The 22967-nt window shown below is 36.2% G+C and overlaps 2 protein-coding genes across 2 annotated transcripts; both read right to left on the bottom strand.

The window, feature by feature from the left end:
- Positions 1 to 1785: 1785 nt before the first annotated feature.
- tbx19 (T-box transcription factor 19) lies at positions 1786 to 16357 on the bottom strand. Its single transcript, XM_067458291.1, has 8 exons — positions 16128 to 16357; positions 13991 to 14255; positions 11127 to 11261; positions 6695 to 6756; positions 4797 to 4858; positions 4463 to 4663; positions 3069 to 3204; positions 1786 to 2944 (listed from the first exon to the last, which is right to left on the bottom strand). Exons 1-8 carry the CDS (start codon positions 16355 to 16357, stop codon positions 2707 to 2709), a joined length of 1329 nt encoding a protein of 442 aa, XP_067314392.1. The 3' UTR covers positions 1786 to 2706.
- Positions 16358 to 18036: 1679 nt separating this feature from the next.
- On the bottom strand, positions 18037 to 22456 carry sft2d2b (SFT2 domain containing 2b). The gene is made up of 8 exons (XM_067458290.1): positions 22189 to 22456; positions 21883 to 21972; positions 21705 to 21790; positions 21091 to 21172; positions 20965 to 21000; positions 20811 to 20869; positions 19466 to 19495; positions 18037 to 19098 (listed from the first exon to the last, which is right to left on the bottom strand). Exons 1-8 carry the CDS (start codon positions 22249 to 22251, stop codon positions 19059 to 19061), a joined length of 486 nt encoding a protein of 161 aa, XP_067314391.1. The 5' UTR covers positions 22252 to 22456; the 3' UTR covers positions 18037 to 19058.
- Positions 22457 to 22967: the final 511 nt, after the last annotated feature.

Here is a 22967-nt window from a genome sequence, read left to right as displayed (position 1 = left end):
GTTTTTATCCAATTTTCTTTAGCAGTGTGTTGTTCCCTGGGACCTAACCCATGACCTTGGTGTTGTTAGATGATTACCAACTGGATGACAACATTCACACTAAAGCTTTGCTCAGATCAATTATAACATATCAAATCACGATATTACAACAGAAGACTGTCAAACACATACACTGAAAGCACAGAAGTTTTCCCTTTTCTATTATAATACATGGGCATCATTCAGGACAGGGCAATAGAGTGCAACAATCAGGTTCTGGAAGTAAAACTACATTCATTTTTCTCCATAGGATAATAGATTTTTAATGATAACTTGTAAGGTTTGTCAATCAATGATATTTGTTTATGTTGAGCTGTCAGCTTGCATTATTTCACCTTATTTTCTTAAAAATAACAGTGGAATTTGTGGTGATAAACTTACTGGGGTTGGCAGTATGTTATATCATTAGAGATTGCGGTGTTCGCAGCTGAAACGCGTGCACAGAAAGACGCATCAAAATGCAATTGTGAATTCAGTTCTCTCACATCATATTGCGCTTAAATAGTTGAAATCACAATTATGTCAAAATGCCCATCGTGTGGAGTATTCATGTAAACACAGAAGGTTATGTCTCAAGTCAGCACTGCATCAGTACAGTGGTGCATTCCATCTTAAAGTGACAGCAGCCTTATATTCCTTCTGCTCTCTGTATCATTAAAGTTAATCAAGACAACAAAAGACAAAGAAAATAACTGACTGCTCTTGATTGAGTAACTTTTGTAGATTTAATAAGAATAAATTAATTCATACAGTGAAGACTATGCAGTATTTTTTTTTATTACATTGGGTTATTCAATTTCTGTACTATTTCTAACTGAATCCTAATATTATTGTACCTGAAAAATTGTTTGTTATATTGTATTTGTTCTTTTGTTTGTAATTTGCTTCTTATTTTTAATAACAAAAATAATATAAAAACCCTCTAAATCATGATAAACTGTATAGCTATCGTTATGTAATGGAATACAATTTTGATCATATTGCCCACCTCTATTACCCATAAGGCTGTACAGAAAATTCCACCAATCAGAGAGTCACAATCAAGTCTCGATTGCCCCCAGGTGGCTGGTCCCTGTATAGGTCATGACCCCGGCCCCTCCATGTATGCTAATGGACTTGAGACAAACTAAACAATCAAATTGCACTTCATGTAAGTTTTTCCTAAAGTTTGTTTGGCCCAAATCAAGCAAGCTACACTCAGCGTCTTACACTGAAGAAAGTAGCAACTGTATTCCTGCAAGCAGTAAGTAGCGATTTATCCACTTATTGGCTGTTAAACAGTTTCTGATAAATTGAAAGTTTCTTAGAGAGACAGCATTGTCTAGATAACTCGAGATGCTTACAGTAACAATAGGAAACACCAAGTACCATACAAAACTAAATAGTGTGTCTAATGACAAAGGGTAATATTATTTTGTATTACAAAATACAACCGTAGATACTTTGCTTAGATCGTTCACTCGATCCTTCTAGCAAACGTCAACTTTTCCACCATATAAGTTAAAACGATAGTCATTTGACAAGGCTATTCATTAGTAAAAATGTAAGTTATATATTTATATACAGCACGTCTAAATCAGTAGCCCCACCCAACGACTAGAGCTGTTCAGATTGCTAGCCAGCAGGAATAAACATGCCAAAGAAGATAGAAATATTGTGGAAGAACACAGTCCTTGCATAAGCTTCCTTTGGATCATAATATTAGTAATGTGTGATACTTAATTTATTTTTAATAGAGTTCCAGCTCATGTGGGGAAGACATGTACGCGTGTTCGCAATCGCTTCATTTAACTGCGGAAACGTTTGCAAACAAGTCTCTGGTCGAGCTGGATTTGCAGACATTTTGAGATTAAAACACAATGTTGTCTTCTATATTGGATCCAACAGGAATGGTGCAACACACTTATGTGAATAAAACTTATTTTTTAATATGTAATAGTAGTCCCACGACTGTGCGTTTTCCAGACAGGCTACCAAAACGTAAGCACGTCTGCAGGCCGGTGAATCTCAAATAGTGAAATATTCCTTTTCTTGATCCGGGCGGGCGGTCGTGCGTGCGTGCGTGCATGTGTGGTTCGCACTTATATAAACCGATCGTGCGGGCAGAGTAATACAGAATTAATATTCCAATCAATCGCGGGTGGATGAGAAATAAATCATTGTGTTTGTTTGATAAAGACGTTTACGAGCCCTGTGAGAGAATCATTCCGGTTGCCGCTTTGAAAACAATCCCTCCCTCATGTGAACTGAACTGAAGGGGGAGCTGAAGCTCATTAAATATGCAAATCTTCTCCAATCCTAGCCGTGGGCGTTTACTTCCAAGTCTTCAGTGCAGCACACCCAATCAAAATCCAGCGTTTTGGAGAGAGCCTCAAAACCAGTGTAGAAAATAGCCTATTACTTATTATTATGATGTTTTTGAATGTAAAAACCACACAAATGTCATCAGTTGACCTCAGACAACATTATAAATTCATTTTAAAAAAGTCAGTTCATGACACCTTTAATGAAGACTTTTTTTTTTAAATCCTCATGGGATACATGAATGGAAAGATTACTCCCGGAACAAACTTTTGCACTCTATTAACACTTCAAAACCAGCTGTACACTCACAATCTTCAAATATCATGTACATCCACATGTTTCTTGACAATTCAATGAGAGCACTCAAAATGAGTGGGTGGTGACAGAAGACCAGCTCACTCCGCCTACCCTACTGTGATTGGCATGATCTACAGCACTCTCTGAGCTGGTTGGTCCGTGGCCCTGCAGTAAGGAGCAGGGCGACGTAGAAGTGGAGCCACCATCTGCAGATTCCTCCTGGCTGTGTGTGGCACTCACAATGCCCCCTGGAGGACTGGATGACACAGTGCAACTGCTCACAGTCCATAGGCATGGATACTGACTGAAAAATCACAGATGAGCAAACATAACTTGGTGCAACACTTTTTTACATTATTGTTTGACATATTGTCATATTTAATAAGGCTTAAATGTCTCATCTGTATAAAGTCGGTTCTCTTTCTGACCTGCTAGCTCCGGGTGAGCTTGGATCAGGCGGCATAGACAGCATCGCAGCAGGGCCAGGAGGAGACACACCTGTCCAGCTCTCGTGGCCGGAGAACATCTGCACGGCACTTGGACTCAGATTCTCAGATAGAGACACTTCAAAGAAAAACAAAACAATTAAGTGAGATCGCAAAGAACAACCTGACTTTTTATATTTATATAATATAACATAGGTGCATCTCAATAAATTTGTGGAAAAGGTTCAGTATTGTACGCTCAAAGTGTCACGCTCTAATCAAGGTCTCAGAGTCTGGAGGAAGAATGGAGAGGCACACAATCCAACATGCTTGAAGTCCAGTGTGAGGTTTCCACAGTCAGTGATGGTTTGGGGTGTCATGTCATCGGCTGGTGTTGGTTCTCTGTGTTTTATAAAGTCTAGAGTCAACGCATCTGATCTGTCTACCAGGACATTTTAGAGCACCATGCTTCCTTCAGCAGACAAGCTTAATGGAGATTCTGACTGTTTTCTCTAGAACGACTGTACAGCCAAATCTAATTTTGTTGCAATATTATCCTGTTTGACACTGTGGAGCTGCTTTGACACAATCGCGATTGTAAAAGCGCTATATAAATAAAGTTAATTGATTGATTGACTGACTTCATTTTCCAGCCAGAGTGTGCTAATTTTGCTATTTTACCTGTATATCAGAGATCTGAATATGAGATTTAGTTAGTCAAAAAAGGGGAGTTAGCTGTTAAGAGCTTCTTTTTTTTTTAGCATGTTTTGCCTGTCATGACTCTCTGATTGGCTGTTTCTATACATCCATACATGAATAGTGCTCAATGATATACGTTTTTTATGTCTGTTGAGGGATTTGTTGACACATCACTGTTTTTAGAATTGTTGAGTAAAAACGCTAGTTTTTATTTTAAAGAAAAAAAAAATTAGACCCTCGAGGTAAGATATCTTACACTTTAACTTACAACTTGTGAATAATTTTACATTTTGTGGTATAACCACTAAATTAGCAAATGTTTTTATTTCTTATAATGACATTTCCTGTTGCAGCATCATCCTGCACATGCTAAACTCAACTAAATTTGTTACAATGTAAAAGTAAAGGGACATTGTTCTTTAGGGGGGGAATCATAATAACCTAGAATATTTAATAACCTGGAAATATAGTGCATAACTTAAGACAGTTTAAGTCTGGATCCCCATTCACTTTCATTATATGGAAATGAATGACCGGTACATTTTTCAACATTTCTTTTTTTGTGTGTTACTTAGAAGAAGGAAAGTCAAACAAGTTTGAAATAACATGATGAGGAGTAAATTATTGTGTAATTGTCAGTTTTAGATTAATACAAAAAGCTATTGCTGTGACATGATTCAAATTGTGTGGCGTGTTACCTGAGTTATGGCCACGGTGGTGGTGGTGATGATGATGATGATGGCGGGGCAGGTAGGGCGAAGGGTACGGGGCTGCTCGATGCCCGTGCAGACTTGGGTAGTGTTTGTACCCATGGTGGGGAGTAAGCGGTAAACCTCCTGGGTACGGAAAGTTGCCACCACTAGAACACAGAGTGTCTGGGTTTGATATGAACCATCCGCCTGCAAACCAACAAATGGACACCAAAATGCTTCACATAAAACTGGTAACACAATGCTTACATATTTCTTAAACATGTCCATGAATCAGACAAAAAGATTAGTTTTGCCAACATTAAGAACATGATTCACTTACAGTGTGGTATGCCCACATGCTGGTTTTCAGCTGGAGGTTCTAGATGATTCTTAGGATGGCTCCTATAGAGAGAAAAAGCTCAAATGAAGAACAATTCAAAACAATTCATATCCATAAATCAGTTACATACACCGTTGTTCAAAATTTTGGGGGTGATACGATTTTTTTAAAATGTTTTTGAGAGAAGTCTCTTATGCTCACCAAAACTGAATTTATTTGATCAAGAATACAGTAAAACAATATTTCACCATTTAAAATGTTTTTATTTCAATATATTCTTGTGATGGCAAAGCTGAACTTTCCACAGCCATTACAGACATCTGTAATGTCACATGACCCTTCATCCCCATAATCTCGTTCATGCAAGAAAAACATATTATTATTATTATTAGTTGAAAAAAAGCTTGTGCTTTCTAATATTTGTGTTTAATTTGTTGTAACATCATACATGCTGTTACTGTCACTATTGATCAATTGAATTCATGTTTGCTCAAACTAAGTATTAAAGTTAAAAAATATTCTTGAGTATAGTCTTAAGAACGATGTGCAAATCATGTGACGCCTGTAAAGTTTTTATTTGATGATGTGCATCTAACGTCAAACAATTATCTTAAAATCTTGTAATTAAATTCAGTATTTATACTTTGCTAGTTTATGGACTGTGGAGAGAAAAACTTATTTATCATGAACTCTACTGTAATGCAAAATATAAATACATAAAAGCTATTATTTAAATTGTAAAGTTTTATATTTTAAAGTAGTATAGAGCGGATACACCATTACAGTCATTAGAAAGTGAATGCAGTACCACTTTTGGCCACAATCTTACATACACTTCTTTTAAAGCTTCTATTTGAGTGCATTATGTGTCCAACATTTCATACTTTCGTTGCATACAAAATCAAATACTTCCCTAGTATGCGAAAAACCGTGTACTAAAATAGATGCATCCGAAAAGCTTTATTAGCCACGGGACAGGATTTATGAACGGAAGTCAAGTGAAGCAATGCAACCACGGATGAAACTGGTAGGTCACGTGACAGTAACAACATGGCGGATGTACGTCCAAATCTCATTCATACTATCCATATTCATACTACCGGTATATAATGTTCTTTTTTAATACTCACAAAGTACATTCAAATTTCAAATGTACCTAATTTTTACATGTTTTTTTTTTTTTATGGTTTTCAGTGCATCATCTGGGCATTTCATTTTTTTTGTGTGTGAACTACTCATTAATGAGAATAATTTGAATTACACATTATGGTAACAACAATTTAGACTTATAAATAGAAAATAAAACCTTTTTCTTTTGCAGTTGTGATTACTGTAATGCAATATGCAAATGGTCCTAAAATATGCATTCCTTATATATTCATATTATATGTGTACATTTTCTTTCTGCAAAATATAACTTATTTTTCCTTTGGTTTTTAGATTAAAAGGTTAATAAAACAAGTGCTTTTGGTTGAAGATGCTTATGAGATTCACTCTGTAATTTCCACAATTTAGAGTAGTTTTTCATAAAGTTGTTGTACCTCTGCTTCAGTGAAGTTATGACTACATTTACTAGAGTAAAATTATTTAGCGCTCATTTCACCAACATTGTTGTGTAATATCTCACACATTCTTCACTGAAGCAGCTTAAAATCTCTCACTCTCACTTCACACTGCCTCTCCAACAAGCTCCTTTGCTCACACACTCACTCAATTCAAAGCATAAACGTTTAATAATTGGTCGCTAATCACGGCTGATTTCGCACAGTCATGCTAGCTTGACTAGCGCTAATGCCTGCTATGATATTATGAGTTGAAATCCGCATTGTTAAATTAGTGAGAAAACTTATCTTCTGACACTGACAATGTTTGTTTGATGTACGTTAAATAAATTGTACCTTTCCTTTGCATCGAGAAAAGCTTTGGCAAACGGATTGTGTTTTATCTTCAGTGCAGTTATCTGTGAAGGGAAGGCGACCAGAGGACTGTGAGGATAAAACATTCATACACCAGAAGTCTCATATTTTTATCTGATAATATAATATTTAACTACAAACCCGATTCCAAAAAAGTTGGGACACTGTACAAATTGTGAACAAAAAAGGAGTGCAATAATTTGCAAATCTCATTAATATTTTATTCACAATAGAATATATAAAATGTTGAAAGTGAGACATTTTGAAATGTTATGCCAAAAATTGGCTCATTTCAGATTTCATAAAAGATGAAATTTGGGACAGGTAGCAATAAGAGGACCAAAAAGTTAAATGTACATTCAAGTAACAGCTGCAGGACCAATTTGTAACCTATTAGGTCAATTGGCAACATGATTGGGTACAAAAAGAGCCTCTCAGTGTGACAGTGTCTCTCAGAAGTCAAGATGGGCAGAGGATCACCAATTCCCCCAATGCTGTGGTGAAAAATAGTGTAGCAATATCAGAAAGGAGAAAAGATCTCAGAGAATAATTGCAAAGAGTTTGAAGTTTGAAAGTTATCATCATCTACAGTGTGTAATATCATCAAAAGATTCAGAGAATCTAGAACAATCTCTGTGCGTAAGGGTCAAGGCTGGAAAACCATACTGGAGGCCAGTGATCTTCAAGCCCTTAGAACCCACTGGATCACATACAGGAATGCTACTGTAATGGAAAATCACAACATGGGCTCAGGAATACTTCCAGAAAACATTAGTAGGTGAACACAATCCACCGTGCCATTCGCCATTGCCGGCTAAAACTCTATAGGTCAAAAAAGAAGCCAAATCTAAACATGATCCAGAAGCGCAGGCGTTTTCTCTGGGCCAAGACTATTTTTTAAATGGACTGTGGCAAAGTGGAAAACTGTTCTGTGGTCAGACGAATCAAAATTTGAAGTTCTTTTTGGAAAACTGGGACGCCGTGTCATCCGGACTAAAGAGGACAAGGACAACCCAAGTTGTTATCAGTGCTCCATTCAGGAGCCTGCAGCTCTGATGGTATGGGGTTGCATGAGTGTGTGTGGCATGGACAGCTTACACATCTGGAAAGGGATCATCAATGCCCCCATCCAGACGTCGTCTCTTTCAGGGAAGACCTTATATTTTACATGACAATGCCAGACCACATACTGCATCAATTACAACATCATGGCTAGGCAGAAGAAAGATCTGGGTACTGAAATGGCCAGCCTGCAGTCCAGATCTTTCACCCATAGAAAACATTTGGCGCATCATAAAGAGGAAGATGCGACAAAGAAGACCTAAGACAGTTGAACAACTAGAAGCCTGCATTAGACAAGAATGGGACAACATTCCAATTCATAAACTTGAGCAACTCGTTTCCACAGTCCCCAGACGTTTGCAGACTGTTATAAAAAGAAGAGGGGATGCCACACAGAGGTAAACATGGCCTTGTCCCAACTTTTTTAAAATGTGTTGATGCCATGAAATTTAAAATCAACTTATTTTCCCCTTAAAATTATACACTTTCTCAGTTTTAACATTTGATATGTCATCTATTTTGTATTCTGAATAAAATATTGAAATTTGAAACTTCCATATCATTGCATTCTGTTTTTATTCACAATTTGTACATGTCCCAACTTTTTTGGAATCGGGTTTGTATTTAACAAATTATTATATTTTGCATTCAGCAAAACACAAGTAGCTTCTTTTTAACAGGGATAGTTCACCCAGCAATTTTCCACTGAAAAACATCTAACGTCCGTTTACAACTTTTTCAAGTAAAGCTTTTTATGCGCTTTGGCCATTCATTTATATGACAACAGCGTTTTGGGGGCCCAAAAAAATGCAAAACTTTTGAAAATGCATTTCAAAGTGCACATTTTTGAAAACAATAACAATCGTCTCGGTATAAACTACAAAAATCTGCTAATTAGTTTCTTTACAAAGTGACATCACTAACTACTTGCCAACTACTGGCAAAATACAGCATTTTAATCATTTTCATGGATCCGTGTGAACAGGATTGTTTTGACAACGTTGTCGCCTGTATGCGAAAAACACAAATGAAAAAAGATTCTGTTTTTAGCTCACTGTTGTCGTGTTAAAGGGGACTTATGTAGGGTTGCCACCCGTCCCTTGAAATACGGAATCGTCCCGTATTTTCAGGAAAAATGACGCGTCCCGTATCAAAGCAATACGGGACGCGATTTGTCCCGTATTTTACATAGGTCCACCCGCATTGTGTGAAGACACGTCCTATTCTGCCCCTAATTGGGTCGCTGCCGTCGTTGGTTTGTTTGATTGGTTTGTTTCAGGTTCACGGGTCGTGAATCACGGCCAATCAGAGCCAGAAGAGGTATAGGTTATTTTCTATATGGGCAGAATCCATTTGAAACGATGGCGGAGGCAGGTCCAAATACCTCCGCGTCCAGCTGTAAAAGTTTCAGAGCAGAAACGCAAGCGGATGCAGAGGTACAGACGAGAGTGGGAAGAAATAAATATTTGGCTGGAAAGTGTCCGCGGCAATGAATACCAAGCCAATTGCACAATAATTATTTGTCGGCGAGTGTTTTCAGTGGCGCACGCTGGCCTGTCAGATGTAAGACAACATGCATCGGGAGAGCAACATTCACTAAATGCAAGAGCTCACCGAAATCAAAGCACTGTTGCACAGTTCTTCATACCTCAAGCATCTCCTGAGGCAGACAGTGTTATGTTTTTTTTTTTTTTTTATCACCTCAATTTTTTGATTGATAACGTTAGATTTCATAAATGCTGCCTATTAAGATATAATGTTAATAATGTAGGCTGCATTAATGATGTTATGGTATGATTTGTTTATTAAGGTTAAGTTGTAGGCTATAGTCAGACACAAGCATTACTTTAATAAGAGATTTTATATATATATATATATATATATATATATATATATATATATATATATATATATATATATATATATATATATATATATATATATATATAATCAAAATAGGACCTTTTAGGAATAAAATAAACAACTATTTGTTATGCTTAACAAATTATAATTGCATCATCCAATACTATAGAATTAACAATAGACTATAAAAACGGAATAATACATAAATATATTTACTTAACTTACCAAAAATAAAAATGTTGTGTAGTGTTTTATTAAAATAAGAAATGATTGTAGATATTATATCATTTTCAGTTATTTAGGTGTGGTTTCACTGTTTGGATGGTGTTACTGCAAACAATGACAAATATTTTAGTCAAAATCTTTGTTCACAACACTATAAAATTACTCGAGTTAATTTGCAATTTCTTATCCTACTCCCCTCTAGGTTACAGCAGCTGAGTTTGTTTTTCATTGTCATAGCTGTGTATTATACTGAGTGCATCTGTTTACACTGATTTCAATAGCAGATATCCTATTATAATGTCATATATATATATATATATATATATATATATATATATATATATATATATATATATATATATATATATATATATATATATATATATACAAATTAGGTTTTAAGTTATGATATACGACCACTGCACTGGCACACCATCGGGACTGTGGTCATCGTGGCCCCGAGGGGTGTGGCCACCGGCAGGCGTCCCTTATTTTTCTGTATTGAAGGTGGCAACCCTAGACTTATGTTCTTTTTTTTCTTGATTATTGATTTTGTTTTTGGGTTCAACAAGGATGTTTCAGATGGGACTTTTTACTGCGCCGAGTCGAAGTACTCTCAGAAGTGCTATTCCGCCATATATTATAGTTCTCCTTTTTAATCCGATTAGAAAAGCGCCACGTTTTATTTTGTGTCACCATACTTGATCGCTCAACTATTCGTGCAACTATATTTAAATAGAGAAAACGTGGAGGTGTTTGGTGGCTTCTAACTTGATCTCTGTTTGGTACCATAGTGAATGAACTGGGCTTAGTGGGCTAAGCTAAATGCTATCAGATCATCACCGCACGAGAGAGGTGTGACGAGAGAGGTATGTATCAACTCGTTTTAATTAAGGGAATAACATAGTTTAATATGAAAAAGTGGTGAAGTATCCCTTTAAAGCTTTTTTGGGAAATGTCACGTCCCTTACCAAAACCGCAAGTTTCCACACACACAAAAAAAGCACCTCAACTTTAAGTACCTCAACCAGGCCTCTGACCCTTTTTTTCATTCGTGCTTTGTAACTTTATAGACCTTTGGAGGGCTTGTCATTCACTTCTTGGTAAAGAGCAACATAAACTACCTGCCTAACCGAACTTTTCAAGGTATATGGAAGAACAAAATTTGTCTGTCTTTTGGAACAAAATGAGTGAATAAATTACTTTTGGGTGAATTATCCCTTTAAGAATGTGTATCCTAAATGTTTAGTGAAGATGCTCAAACCTCCTCATTCTGGTAGGCTGTTACAGCGATGAACTGAGTGTCTGTGAAAGAGATGTTGGTCACCATCCTGTGGCTGCCTCCTACACGAACAATGTGGATTTGAGGTTCGTACTTATGGAGCGAATTCAGCATGATCTAGACCAGGGAATCAGAACAGAAGACAAAAGGAAAGTAAGAAAGAAATCGGTTCTTTACAGGAGATTAGTTTACAACATCTTTCTAAGGTAGCGGACATAGTGACGTCAGCTAAAAATGTATGTCCATACTGCACCAGTATATATTTTTAGACTGAAATTTACCTGAGCAAAAGGACAGATACATTTTGAATGTAAAGAATAGCAACAGAAGTCCAAAGCAATTCATACAACTGCTGTAAACCGGTATAATACACATACATGCAGGAAAAGGTAACACTTTATTTTGATTGTTCACTTTAGATGTTCTAAGTAGCTTTGCAACTACATGTTGTCAACTACAGTCATAAGAGTATTAATAGACTACTTAATTTCTGATGACACTTTATTTTGACTTTAGGTAATTTAGCAAGAACATGTCAACTTATTCTACTAGCATGAAGACCTAACCCTATACTACAGTCTACACTGTAAAAAAATATTTAGAAAAAAAGTTACCTGGTTGCCTTAAAATTTTGAGTTCATTGAAATTTAATTTTTGATTTTTGAGATTCGACAACCTTTATTAAAATATTATTAAAAGATTTTGTAAGCATATTGGGTAATTGTGTGTGTTTTATTTCTGATGACGCAGTGAAACATGCCAAATAGTGCTATTTTCATGATTTATCAAATTTTTTATGTGGTTTAGATACAATAATATTTTGAATTTCTATTTATTAAACAAATGTCCTTCATTGTATCAACTCAAATTTTTAATTTCAATAAACTCAAAATTTTAAGGCAACCAGGCTACTTACTTTTTTAAGTTAAACCAACAATAATTTTTTACAGTGTACTAATACTCTAAGTTCCTTATAATGTCTAAAGTAGACCAATGAAATAGTGTAACCCAGCAGAAATAATATTATTACAATTTAAAATATTTTTTTTTCCTATATTTTAATATATTTTAAAATGTATTTATGTGATTACTCCAGTCTTTAGTGTCACATGATCCTTCAGAAATCATTATAATATGTTGATTGCCTATTTTTTTGTTATTATCATTTCTTATTAATATCAATGTTGAATATTTTTGCTCCTTAATATTTTTCTCAAAAGTATACAAAACCATTCACAAGTTTGGAGTGAGATTTAAAAAAGGAAGAAAAAAAATCAGCAAGAATGCATTGAAATTGATTAAAAGATCTGAAAAATGTATGATTTCCACAAAAATATTAAGCAGCAAAAACAGTTTTCAATATTGATGACAATAATAGCCTTTATTAATAATTGAGCACCAAATCAAATGATTTCTAAAGAATCATGTGACACTGAAGACTTTGTATTATCCCGGCCACTTAAAGAGTTATATAAATAGTTTTTGTATTTCATTCCATTTATTTCTTCTTTGCTTAATATTGTTGTAGTTCTGTAGCCTGTATGACAAAATTAAAGTCATTTTGATGGCTGTATAATTGTTTTGACAGTTCTGAACTTAAGAGCACATGTCTAATCAGATAAGAATTAATGTAGGCCATTTCATATATCAAGATGTAATTATTCATGTCATAACATGTGGGACGTGACCAAAGCGGTTCAAATTCCAACTTCCAAATAGTTCTTGAATTCTGACTTTTGAGTGAAAACATTCTGACACGATCACTACATAGTGGTAGGTTTTTATATTTGCACATTGCATTGTCTATATAAAAAATTCTTTGAATGACTGCAGTGACCATGTCAAGCATGAATAAATCTATCGACCGGATTCTGAGAAAGAGACGGGCGGAATGAGAGAGAAAAGCTGATTTCCCCCCCCCCCTCTCTAATTGGTAGATTACAATGACTGATGAGGGGCAGGTACTCATCTGCATGGCTACAGGGGACATAAAGGGCTTTGTGTGCTTTTCTCTCCCCGCTGCCTTTTTTAATATGTTGCCTTTTTGAACATCTAAGGACTGATGGCTAAATTAATTTTGCATAGAAAAAAACAGAGGTAATTACCATAATGTACAACTAACCACAGCAATTATTTCATTTAGAGCTGGTTCTCTCTCATCGTCCTCTCCGCTGCCAGCTCTGCGTTTAAAAACCCCGGTAAATAGGGAACAGGCAGGAATACAGGAGAAGAGGATGGGGTGGCGGGGAGGGCGCAGGGGAGGGGTCATGTAAATACCAATAATAATTTGGTGGCGGAGTCATACTCGAATGGAGCGGGCTGGAGCACCTCGCAGCGGCCCCGCTGAAAGCCAGGATGGCTAGCTGAAGTAGACCACTCTCTGTCTGAACGGCAGGAAGTGCATTAAACGAGAAAAGTGGCAATTAAGAGCTGTTTATTCCTGTTTACATGCAGTCCCTGCTGAACAAAGGGGCTCCATAGGTGAAGTGGATGCCGAGGAGAGCACTAATTGTATAAATGCGCACTTGAAATTTCCCCGTGGCAGCGCACAGGGTGATTAAAGGCAGGCCAAGACTCCTAAAAGCTACAGAGAGGCCTGTTTGGACACACAAGAGACCTGAGAGGCTACTCAAGATTGCAGAACAGGCCGCATACGGCATTACACACCTGCACAACGAGCGATACGTGTAGCCTACATAATGTGCAGGGTTTTTTTTTGTTGAAACGGGGAACGCATGTCAGTTTGACGGCACGATTCAATCTACAGGCACAAACTTGTGGCAAAAGACAGAGGGTGGGGTGGGAACTTATTTTAGCCATAAAGCTATTATGTCTTATTTCTGCACCTGGCCGCCTCCATTGAGTTTGTTGGTCAGTTTGACTTTGTTGAAGGACACCGGGGCTTTCATCCAGTGGGCACCGAAGTTGGGGGAGTCGGGGTGGATGTAGACACAGCTGTGGCTGTGAGGCTCAGGTTTGCCCGCGGGGACCCACTCGCCGTTTACGTACTTCCACCGGTGCCCGTCTGCAGGGCTGAAATCCAACAGGAACGAATACATGGCGTTGGGATCCAGACCCGTCACGCTGACCTTCAGAACTGGAAACATCCTCCTATAAATGGAGGAATTATGACAGAAGAATAGCTTAAAATGGTTAATGGATCTCCTGTACAATCTTACAAATAAGGGTTCTTTATTGGCATTGATAGTCCCACAAAGAACCTTTCCATTGCACAAGAGGTTCTTTATAGTGGAAAGGGTTCTTGAAATGTTCTTTTCACTAAGAAAAAAAAAGATTTCAAAGTTTCATTGTTGTGAAAACCTCAATTTGGAATCTTTATTTTAAAGAGTGTATGTTCTATGGAACATAAAATATATTTTTGTTTTGTTTTGTCCATACATTGACAGTCAAAAGATTCCATTGTTGTTTAGGATCGAACTGGTTTTCAGTTCATGGACAAAAACACTTTGACATGCGTTCCGCATATAGAAGAAAAAAACACGATGGTGGGCGAGTACGTTTTCATTTTTGGGGGAACTATCCCTTTAAGACAAAAATCTTAGTTGTCCAGAAGCCTTCAGACACTCACATGCATGATTAAAAAGTTAAAAACGTATAATGATTCACACTGCCTGGAGTGCCTGCCAAAACTCTACAAGCAGTTACAAGCACAAACTTCATGAGAGGTTGGGCGCTAGTCATTTTCCACTTTTTTACCCCAGTGAGGATTTTTTATGGATGAGAACAAGTTTAAGAGGGGCTGCAAATGGAAGGACACCCACCTGCAGAGCTGACCTATCACTACTGAACGAGTTGGTCAAGTCACCCTTCAGCTTGACAACACCACAACAAGCCTTTTCAATTAAATTAATCTGCCTGTTCCAAAAAAACATCAAAAACACCACCATGTGCCAACACAGTAAACCTGCGTAGAGATGACAGGGCATTTTGACACAGATCATTTTAGTAATTCAAAATGTAATGAGAATCCTTATAAAAAAAAACTAAACTACAACTGATAACATTTTTAAAAAGGAAAAGTTTTAGGTTCAAACTATGACATTGATTTAAAATATTTGCATCTTCATTTTTTTCTTCTTATATTATCTCTGTTATACCATTTGAGAAACAATATTGCAGTAAATGTTATATGTGGTGCCCAAAAGTATTTGGGCACGCATGTAAAAAAAAAAACTAAATTTGCTCTAATGTCATTGTATTAGATACAATTAGATTTATAGATATTAGATTTCAACATTATTTTATTATTTTGTTTTACATGAACTCATCAAAATAATTCAAGCAACTTTAAAAAAATGAGATGTATATAATTTAAGTTGAAATGACCACAGCCAATATGAATATATTTAAAAATGTAAGGCAGCAACTAACTTTACGGAGACATTTTTATAATATTTTTTAAGCAATTGGAAGTGATTTTTACTGTGAAGTCAGTTCTCACAGGTATCCGACAACCAGAAAGTGTTGTTTTGTCTTTTTCTTCATTTTGAACAGTATAAATACTGTTTTAACACTTAAAACCTAAATCCTTTTTTTTTTTTTTTTTTTTGCTTGAGAGCATGCACTATCTTTAAAGAAAGATGATAGCACAAATAATATTTTGTTAAATACTGCAGAGACATTATAATGCTTCTGTGACTTAATATTATAAAAAATACTTGACTAAAATCGGATTAGGAATTATCGAAGTAGGCTATAATAATAATAAAAAAGCTAAATAAAATTATAACGTAACCTACTCACTTAAAAATGTTGGGTTAAAAAACCCCAACGGTTTTTTTTTTACTGTGTATAAACTTATTTCTTCATAAGTTCAAGTAAACTTCACAATTGTATGACGAACAAACATTTTATGACATATTCTGTGCAAAAAAAAAGAAAGAAAAAAAGTGATACCTAATACAAACACCACAGCTTCACCAAAATACTTTTAAAGCGTGGCGCAAGTTCTTTGCAGCTCACCTTCCGTTCTTCGTCACAATCATCTCATTGGTGACATCTTTGAATTTCCTCCAGAGCTCAGCATCTTCCAGGGTGACTTTGAGCTGTTTCTCAGTGGGGTCTCCCTTCTCTCGGCCGGCCTGTAACTCGCTCTCCACGACGCTCAGCAGTCTGGTGATGCAGCAGTCGTTGCTGCCCCGAGCACCGGTCGTCGCTCCGCCGCCGCTCCGCAGCTCTTCCTCCACCTTCATAAGGAACGGGAGAATCTCAAACGCGCTCGCCGAGTAGAAAAGAACTGCACTTTAACTATAGCGCACTATAATTTATCCGAAGATTTCTGTGCCTAAAAACTTTTGGACTGCATCAACCATAAAAGAAAAGGAATTCCCTTTAGTACTATACTAGCAGTGTGTGTTTTCTAGTAGCCAATATGTTTGATCTGAACTTTCAGCTCGCGACCACCTGTTCTTATGACCGGAGGACAAACCTGTAGTCACGTGGGTTTGCCCTAATTAAGTGATTCATTCACAACCCTTTTTTCTTCATTTCAGTAACCATTTTAATATTCTACATTCACATGTATGTCCAGTCTTCACATTTATATTTAGGAAATGCTATTCAGTTTAGACAATAGAAGAAAGAAAAAAACTGCGCAGAAAGTTCAAACGAAACTTCTGACAGGCAGAACACAAAAGATAAAATATAATTTACGTAAAACAAAGTTCTAAAACAACACGTAAATCACTATCCGTAGAGTAAAAAAAAAAAAAAAAAAAAAAAAACCCAACTAAAAACAAAGGTAGGCTACACAACTTTATTTTCAGAACCACGGACAGCTCGTAAGGACCTGTTAGAAATAAACTCTTAGACAAGGACTAATCTTGAATTAATTTATAGAACTATCGGTCTATTAAATTAACTTTGCCCTATTAACCTAGTTATTTAAATACATAATATTTTTCAAAAATGACTTGAATAGGCATCTTGTTATTAACTATTATTATGAACATGTTTCCAATTTGTCGAAAAAATAATTTATTTTATTTTATTTTTAAATGTCCGGGTAAAAAAAGCCTTCTTGATGAAATTCTTTTGGCTACATTTTTTTTAATGCCATTAAAAGGCATGTCTTTTCGTATTTCTTATAAGGTAATTTGACTTGATCTAAGCTATATTCATAACCTCTACATAGATCATTTCACAAAAAAAGGTATTAAATATTTTTCATTAAATTAAAGCAAAGATAACCCATCTCATCACATGGATTTTAAAGTTCAACATTAAATATGCTGGCTAATATAGGTTACAATTAGACCATTAAAACAGATAAGCACTCGGTATACCTGCTTAAATGGATTGCCTAATAGTTATGGGCTGGTACGATATCAGCATATCGACCTTAGAAAATCACATTTTATTTACTGCACTGGCAACAGCAGAACATCCACTGTGATTCACGAGATGGACTCATTCGTGAAGGCGTAATAAGGGCATACTGTCAAAAGAGCTTAGTATTGTACAAGCCATGTGAGGCATAAATAAAATACTGGATGTTCTCTGCGGAGAACGGCAATGAACGGAAACTCGATCCAGCGACCGGCGCTCTAATCACACAGCCGCGCGCATGGAGATTAGAGGATTCAAAGAGTTTAAATCCGAAAAAATAGAGTCTCATTAGCGGAGAATCCTCCTGCATATCAAACATCAGAAAATCAACCACCTGACCTTTCACTGGTAGAGATGACTTACGCACATCAGTGAACTTTAACTTATAAAGTCGCATTGAGACTCATTATGTGGAAGGGGGCTTCTTAAAGGACAGCACGTATACATTTAATTTAAGAAAGAAATGAAAGAGATGCAGGCATTGATAAAACAAAACTTCAATGAGAACGGAAACACTGATGCATAGACTTAATAAATATGAACACATTTTAATAATAGCAACGATTTTTAATATGTCCATATAGTAGCAATAACAATTAAACATCTCACATAAAATAAAATAACATTTTTCATAGCAGTCAATGCACTAACACAAACATGGGCCATTAATCCCGATGAGAGAAAATCCACACTTTCAACCATGATCAAATAATTCTGAAATGCATTTTTTTCCATAGTATAAGGATTTTAATATACCTATATATTAAAAAGTAATCTCTTCAGTAAATCTACAGCTGACAAAACTATTTAAAAAGACAACAAGGAGGAAAAACTTGTCATTCATGAAATCAAAGTTAAAGGGAAATGTGCTTGACATGATTTGAAAATATACATTTATAAGAGAAAGCTCCTAATGCGAAGCAAACTGAAAGCAGCAGGGTAGATTGGTAATAAATGAACCTTAAAGATACATTGGCACACTAATGAGTGTTTCATATTTTACTTATCTAATAAGATAATATAACAAGATACCATTACATGACATTACTGTCATTCTATTATCTATAACAACTAATGTCTGAAGACATTTTTTAAATGCAATTATAGAAAACCCTTCGTAGAAACCTAAAAACCAAACAAAAACAGCAACACTGGTTAGAGTTCTACCTAATCTGGTTGTCAAGTAATCCTGGAACAAAGGCACATAGGGAAGAATTATTAAGCAATTACACAGCAGTTAAATGTAAAATGTGCAATTCCATCTCGTTTCACTATCCAGGGCAGAGTCCGAAACAAACCATTTACCTATGGTTGCCTATGTAAAGCGCAGGTGGGTTTGTGTGTGTGTGTGTGTGTGTGTGTGTGTGTGTGTGTGTGAGAGAGAGAGAGTACTTGTCTGTGTGTGCTTGTTCACACAGATGGAGAGTCTCCATCCGTTGGGAGTCCAAGGGGAGTGGTGTCTGTGCCAGGTTGCAGAGTGGGTACACGAGTGGCATTGAATGCAGAACCAATGCTAAAGCCAGAGCAGCACACAGAGAGACAGCCAAGGCCAAATGTAGAGGCATCTCACTTGAAGCACGCGGAGAACAACTTAATAATTGCATCCCTACATAAAAACAAACAGCCAAAGGTAAACAAACGCCAATGCCAAAAAAATTGATGACTAAAAGTGTCTCTTTTGGCTTTGACAGAATGACAGCTTTGATCGGCGGACCTTAGTTTAGACTAATAGGCACTTTGATGTTTAAAACTGATGTTTTAAAATGGTAGGTTTTCACAAATTTACATTTAAGTATACACCATATAATGCATGAATATGAATTCCTATAAATTGGGCTACTGACAGTCTTTGACTTCTGTAATGACAATTTTTAGTTTGCTATATCTCAGAGCTAATTTATTTGCATCTTCATAAATTACTGGGTTTCATTTGTCTTTTTTTAATGTATGTTTTTGAAAAAAAAGTAACCCACCTTGCAAATGGAATGTAGGATAAGCTATACCTGTAAAATATAAGGGATGTAATTTAAATACAGACAAATTAGTAAAATTATTGAACACACACACACACACACACACACACACACACACACACACACACACACACACACACACACACACACACACACACACACGACTCTCCATAGATGTCATGGTTTTTAAACTGTACAAACTGCATACTCTATCCTCTTATGCTAACCTTACCCATCACATAAAACTTTCTGCATTTTTACATTTTAATGTAAATTGTCACTTTATAAGCTTGTTTCTTCATGGGGACCTCAATTTAATTCCCCACCAGGATAGAAAAACCTGAACACACACACACTCATGGCTGTTTGCACCAAAGCGATTTACAGAGACAAAGTGACTGGAAGTCATTAATTTTTGATAAGAAATGGGCAATTATTTAGCCAACAAGCATGTCACAATAAAACAATTAAAAGCCTAGCCCATTAATAAGATGTCATTACAATTTTAATATGGAACAATAACAGCATTGCTTTCATACTTTGCAAAAATCAGGCTATGAGAGCGGGGCGACTACTGCACTATTTTACTAGCTGCTTGAAAGTCGCTTATGATGAGTGTGTCTGTTAAATATCTTCAATGTCGATATACTATACAAACATTGTCCTTGTGTCAATATTCCAAATGTTACTTAAAATATAAATACTCTTTCAAGTTCAGTTTGATGAGAAAATCTAGTTCTGCAATTTAAAGCCCAGGAGATATGTTAAAAACAACTCATATTAAACATTACATTTGGTTCTGTAAGCCACGTTAGCAATTCTGGATCTTCTGCTGAATTACACATGCCTCTTATTTTCAAACCCCACCCATTGAGGCTACTGTAATCAGAGGTGGAGCAAGAAACACTATTTCATTGTTTGACTAAATCAATGCAGCATAGTGCTAACTTCTAGTGCTTAACTTCAATTATACACTTCAAATATCACACTCAGCTTCCTGTTTCTCATACAGTAAGTGGGCTGCCCACTGAAAGCACAACATAACTTATGAAAAGTAAAACAAATAATAATAAAAAAACCTTTTGAAAGGCTTACAAAGCCTAAGGCTTTCATGGAGACAGCTGTGATACCTAATACAGTCAGTGATATCCAATTTTTCAGGTAATAATACCAGTCCATTGAAAAGAAAAACATTGTTTACGGCAATGTGGGGTTCAAGGGTCAAGGTGTTTTATTGGATAATCCTCACTCACTCACTCACTCACTCACTCACTCACTCACTCACTCACTCACTCACTCACTCACTCACTCACTCACTCACTCACTCACTCACTCACTCACTCACCATGTAAAAGCCAAAAACTGGAGGATACAGAACAGCAGAGCAAGGCCTTTATTTTTCCACTAAAACAGAAAATGCATTATGTAATACATTATGACACCAAATTTATAGGGATAACAAATCATTCATGCTAAATAAAAAAAAAAAAACTACTTACCCAAAAAGCAGCACAAAAGGTTAGGACCAGGCATGTCTTTAAAAACAGAAATGCTCAGATTACAGATTATTCTCTGTATGCATTACACTTTATTGTATCTGTGTATGTGTGTGTGTGTGTTCTTACAATCATAATGCCAGTTGCCAGAGCTCTCGTCTTGTCACACATCCTCTTGAGTTGCTTTAATGGACCCATTAAGAACATAGTGCTGAAAAGAATCCACACCCAAAGAACCACATCACTGACTTTCAGATTCTTATAATGCTACACATCTGCGCATTCAATGTCTTTATAGCTACTGTTCTTATAAGATTAAATAAAATCCTTAAGTATAAACCTGTTGAGAATTTCTTTTTGAGCTATTAAAGGTCTCCCAGACACAGAAAACAACTTAACAGTAAAACATTTGACACTTTGATTTTCCCGTAGCAAAGGTTAGTTTAATCATTCAAATGTCAAATGAAAACCCCAAGAAATCTTCATGAGATTCATGCTATGTTAATGCTAAAAATGCACTCATATTTATGAGATACGGAAAAATATTGTATTTATTTCTTCTTGAAGGTTACATCATTTTAGGGTCACTAAATCCATTAATTTGTTAAAAAAGATTATTATTTAAATGTCAGTACCCTATTTGTTACTGACCACATGCCAATGCAAACATTGTCTATTATAAACAGTGACACACCTGGGTTAAGATTAAATCAATGGTGGAAACATAAAGCTTCATGACTCACCTTAAAAGAGAAGCAATATTACCTAAACTGTAAAAGACTGCAAAAAGTGTCGGTCCGCTTTTCGGAACCCAGAGCAAGCAGGTCCCCTGAATAACAAAAGTAAGGAAGACGTTTGGTTTGACTATTGTGTACTATTAAAATAAAACTATATAGGTTACTATTTGTGCACTCGTCTTACCAAAACTGAACACAGGACACCCGCCACAAAGCACGCGAGGAATCCCTTGACGCGCGTGCCCCATCCCAGTGTTGATGCTTCATTCGCTGACTAAAATAGGGTTGTTATATTCAGAAAATGATTTAAATCAACCTGATATTCATTAACACGTAGGCAACATAAGAAGTAGCTTAAAGTCTAGATTCGAATTGAAAACGAAACCACAACATTGTGTATTTTCAGTAGACCTAATAAGGCTTAAAAGCGATTACAACCGAGTTCTAACTCAGTCGAGCTTTGTAGACCGTCAAAAACAATTAACGTTACCTGCAGTACGTTGAGGTCGTCATTTCCATCTTGGCCACTCAAAACTTTCTTTAATTTGTCCATTAAGGTTGCGATTGACGGGTTACAAAAACAATCCAAAAATATGTCTCGGGTTGAAAGCACTGTCTCGAAGCTACTTTGTTCAAGTAAATTTGTATCGATTCGTTCCTTTTCCTGTTTGATAGTGTAACAGGTGCACAAGATAACTTCCGCGTGTAGCCACGGTAACGATTACGTGACGTCATGACGTTCGACGCACTGGACACTGAAACCAAAGCACAAACGGTTTGTTTGCAAAACACTGGCTGCGTCTCAATCAGCTCCATAGTTCAGTAGTCAGGGCACTGATCAGGGAGTCAGCCCATTGACTTATGTCCGGATCTGTGCCCTGACTACTGAACCAGGGAGCTGATTGAGACGCAGCCATTGTTTAGCCATCATTAGGCCTACATTCGACACAGATAGGTTAAAGTGGGCTTTGGAATGTTTGTTGAAAATACACGCAGACAAGATAATTAGAGATGTAAAATGTGTTAAGAGAAAATATTTAAGTAGCCTACTGTAAGCCAATATTTTACTAATTTAAAATTATTAACTAACCAACAATACTCAAGTGAAAGCTATAACCTATAGCTTTTGAATTTGACGGAAAAAAAAAAAAGACAAGTAACTTAAATGCCCAAAATAACCCATTTAACCACAATTTCTCAATGTCATCCATGTAAGGCTCTAGGACACATCAGATGTAAAACTGAAATTCAGTCAAGTTCATCCTCAAT

This window comes from Pseudorasbora parva, chromosome 12 (assembly GCF_024679245.1).
Source record: "Pseudorasbora parva isolate DD20220531a chromosome 12, ASM2467924v1, whole genome shotgun sequence".
NCBI lineage: Eukaryota > Metazoa > Chordata > Actinopteri > Cypriniformes > Gobionidae > Pseudorasbora > Pseudorasbora parva.
Note: the sequence above shows the minus strand (reverse complement) of the source record. Positions and strands in the feature narration are given on the sequence as shown.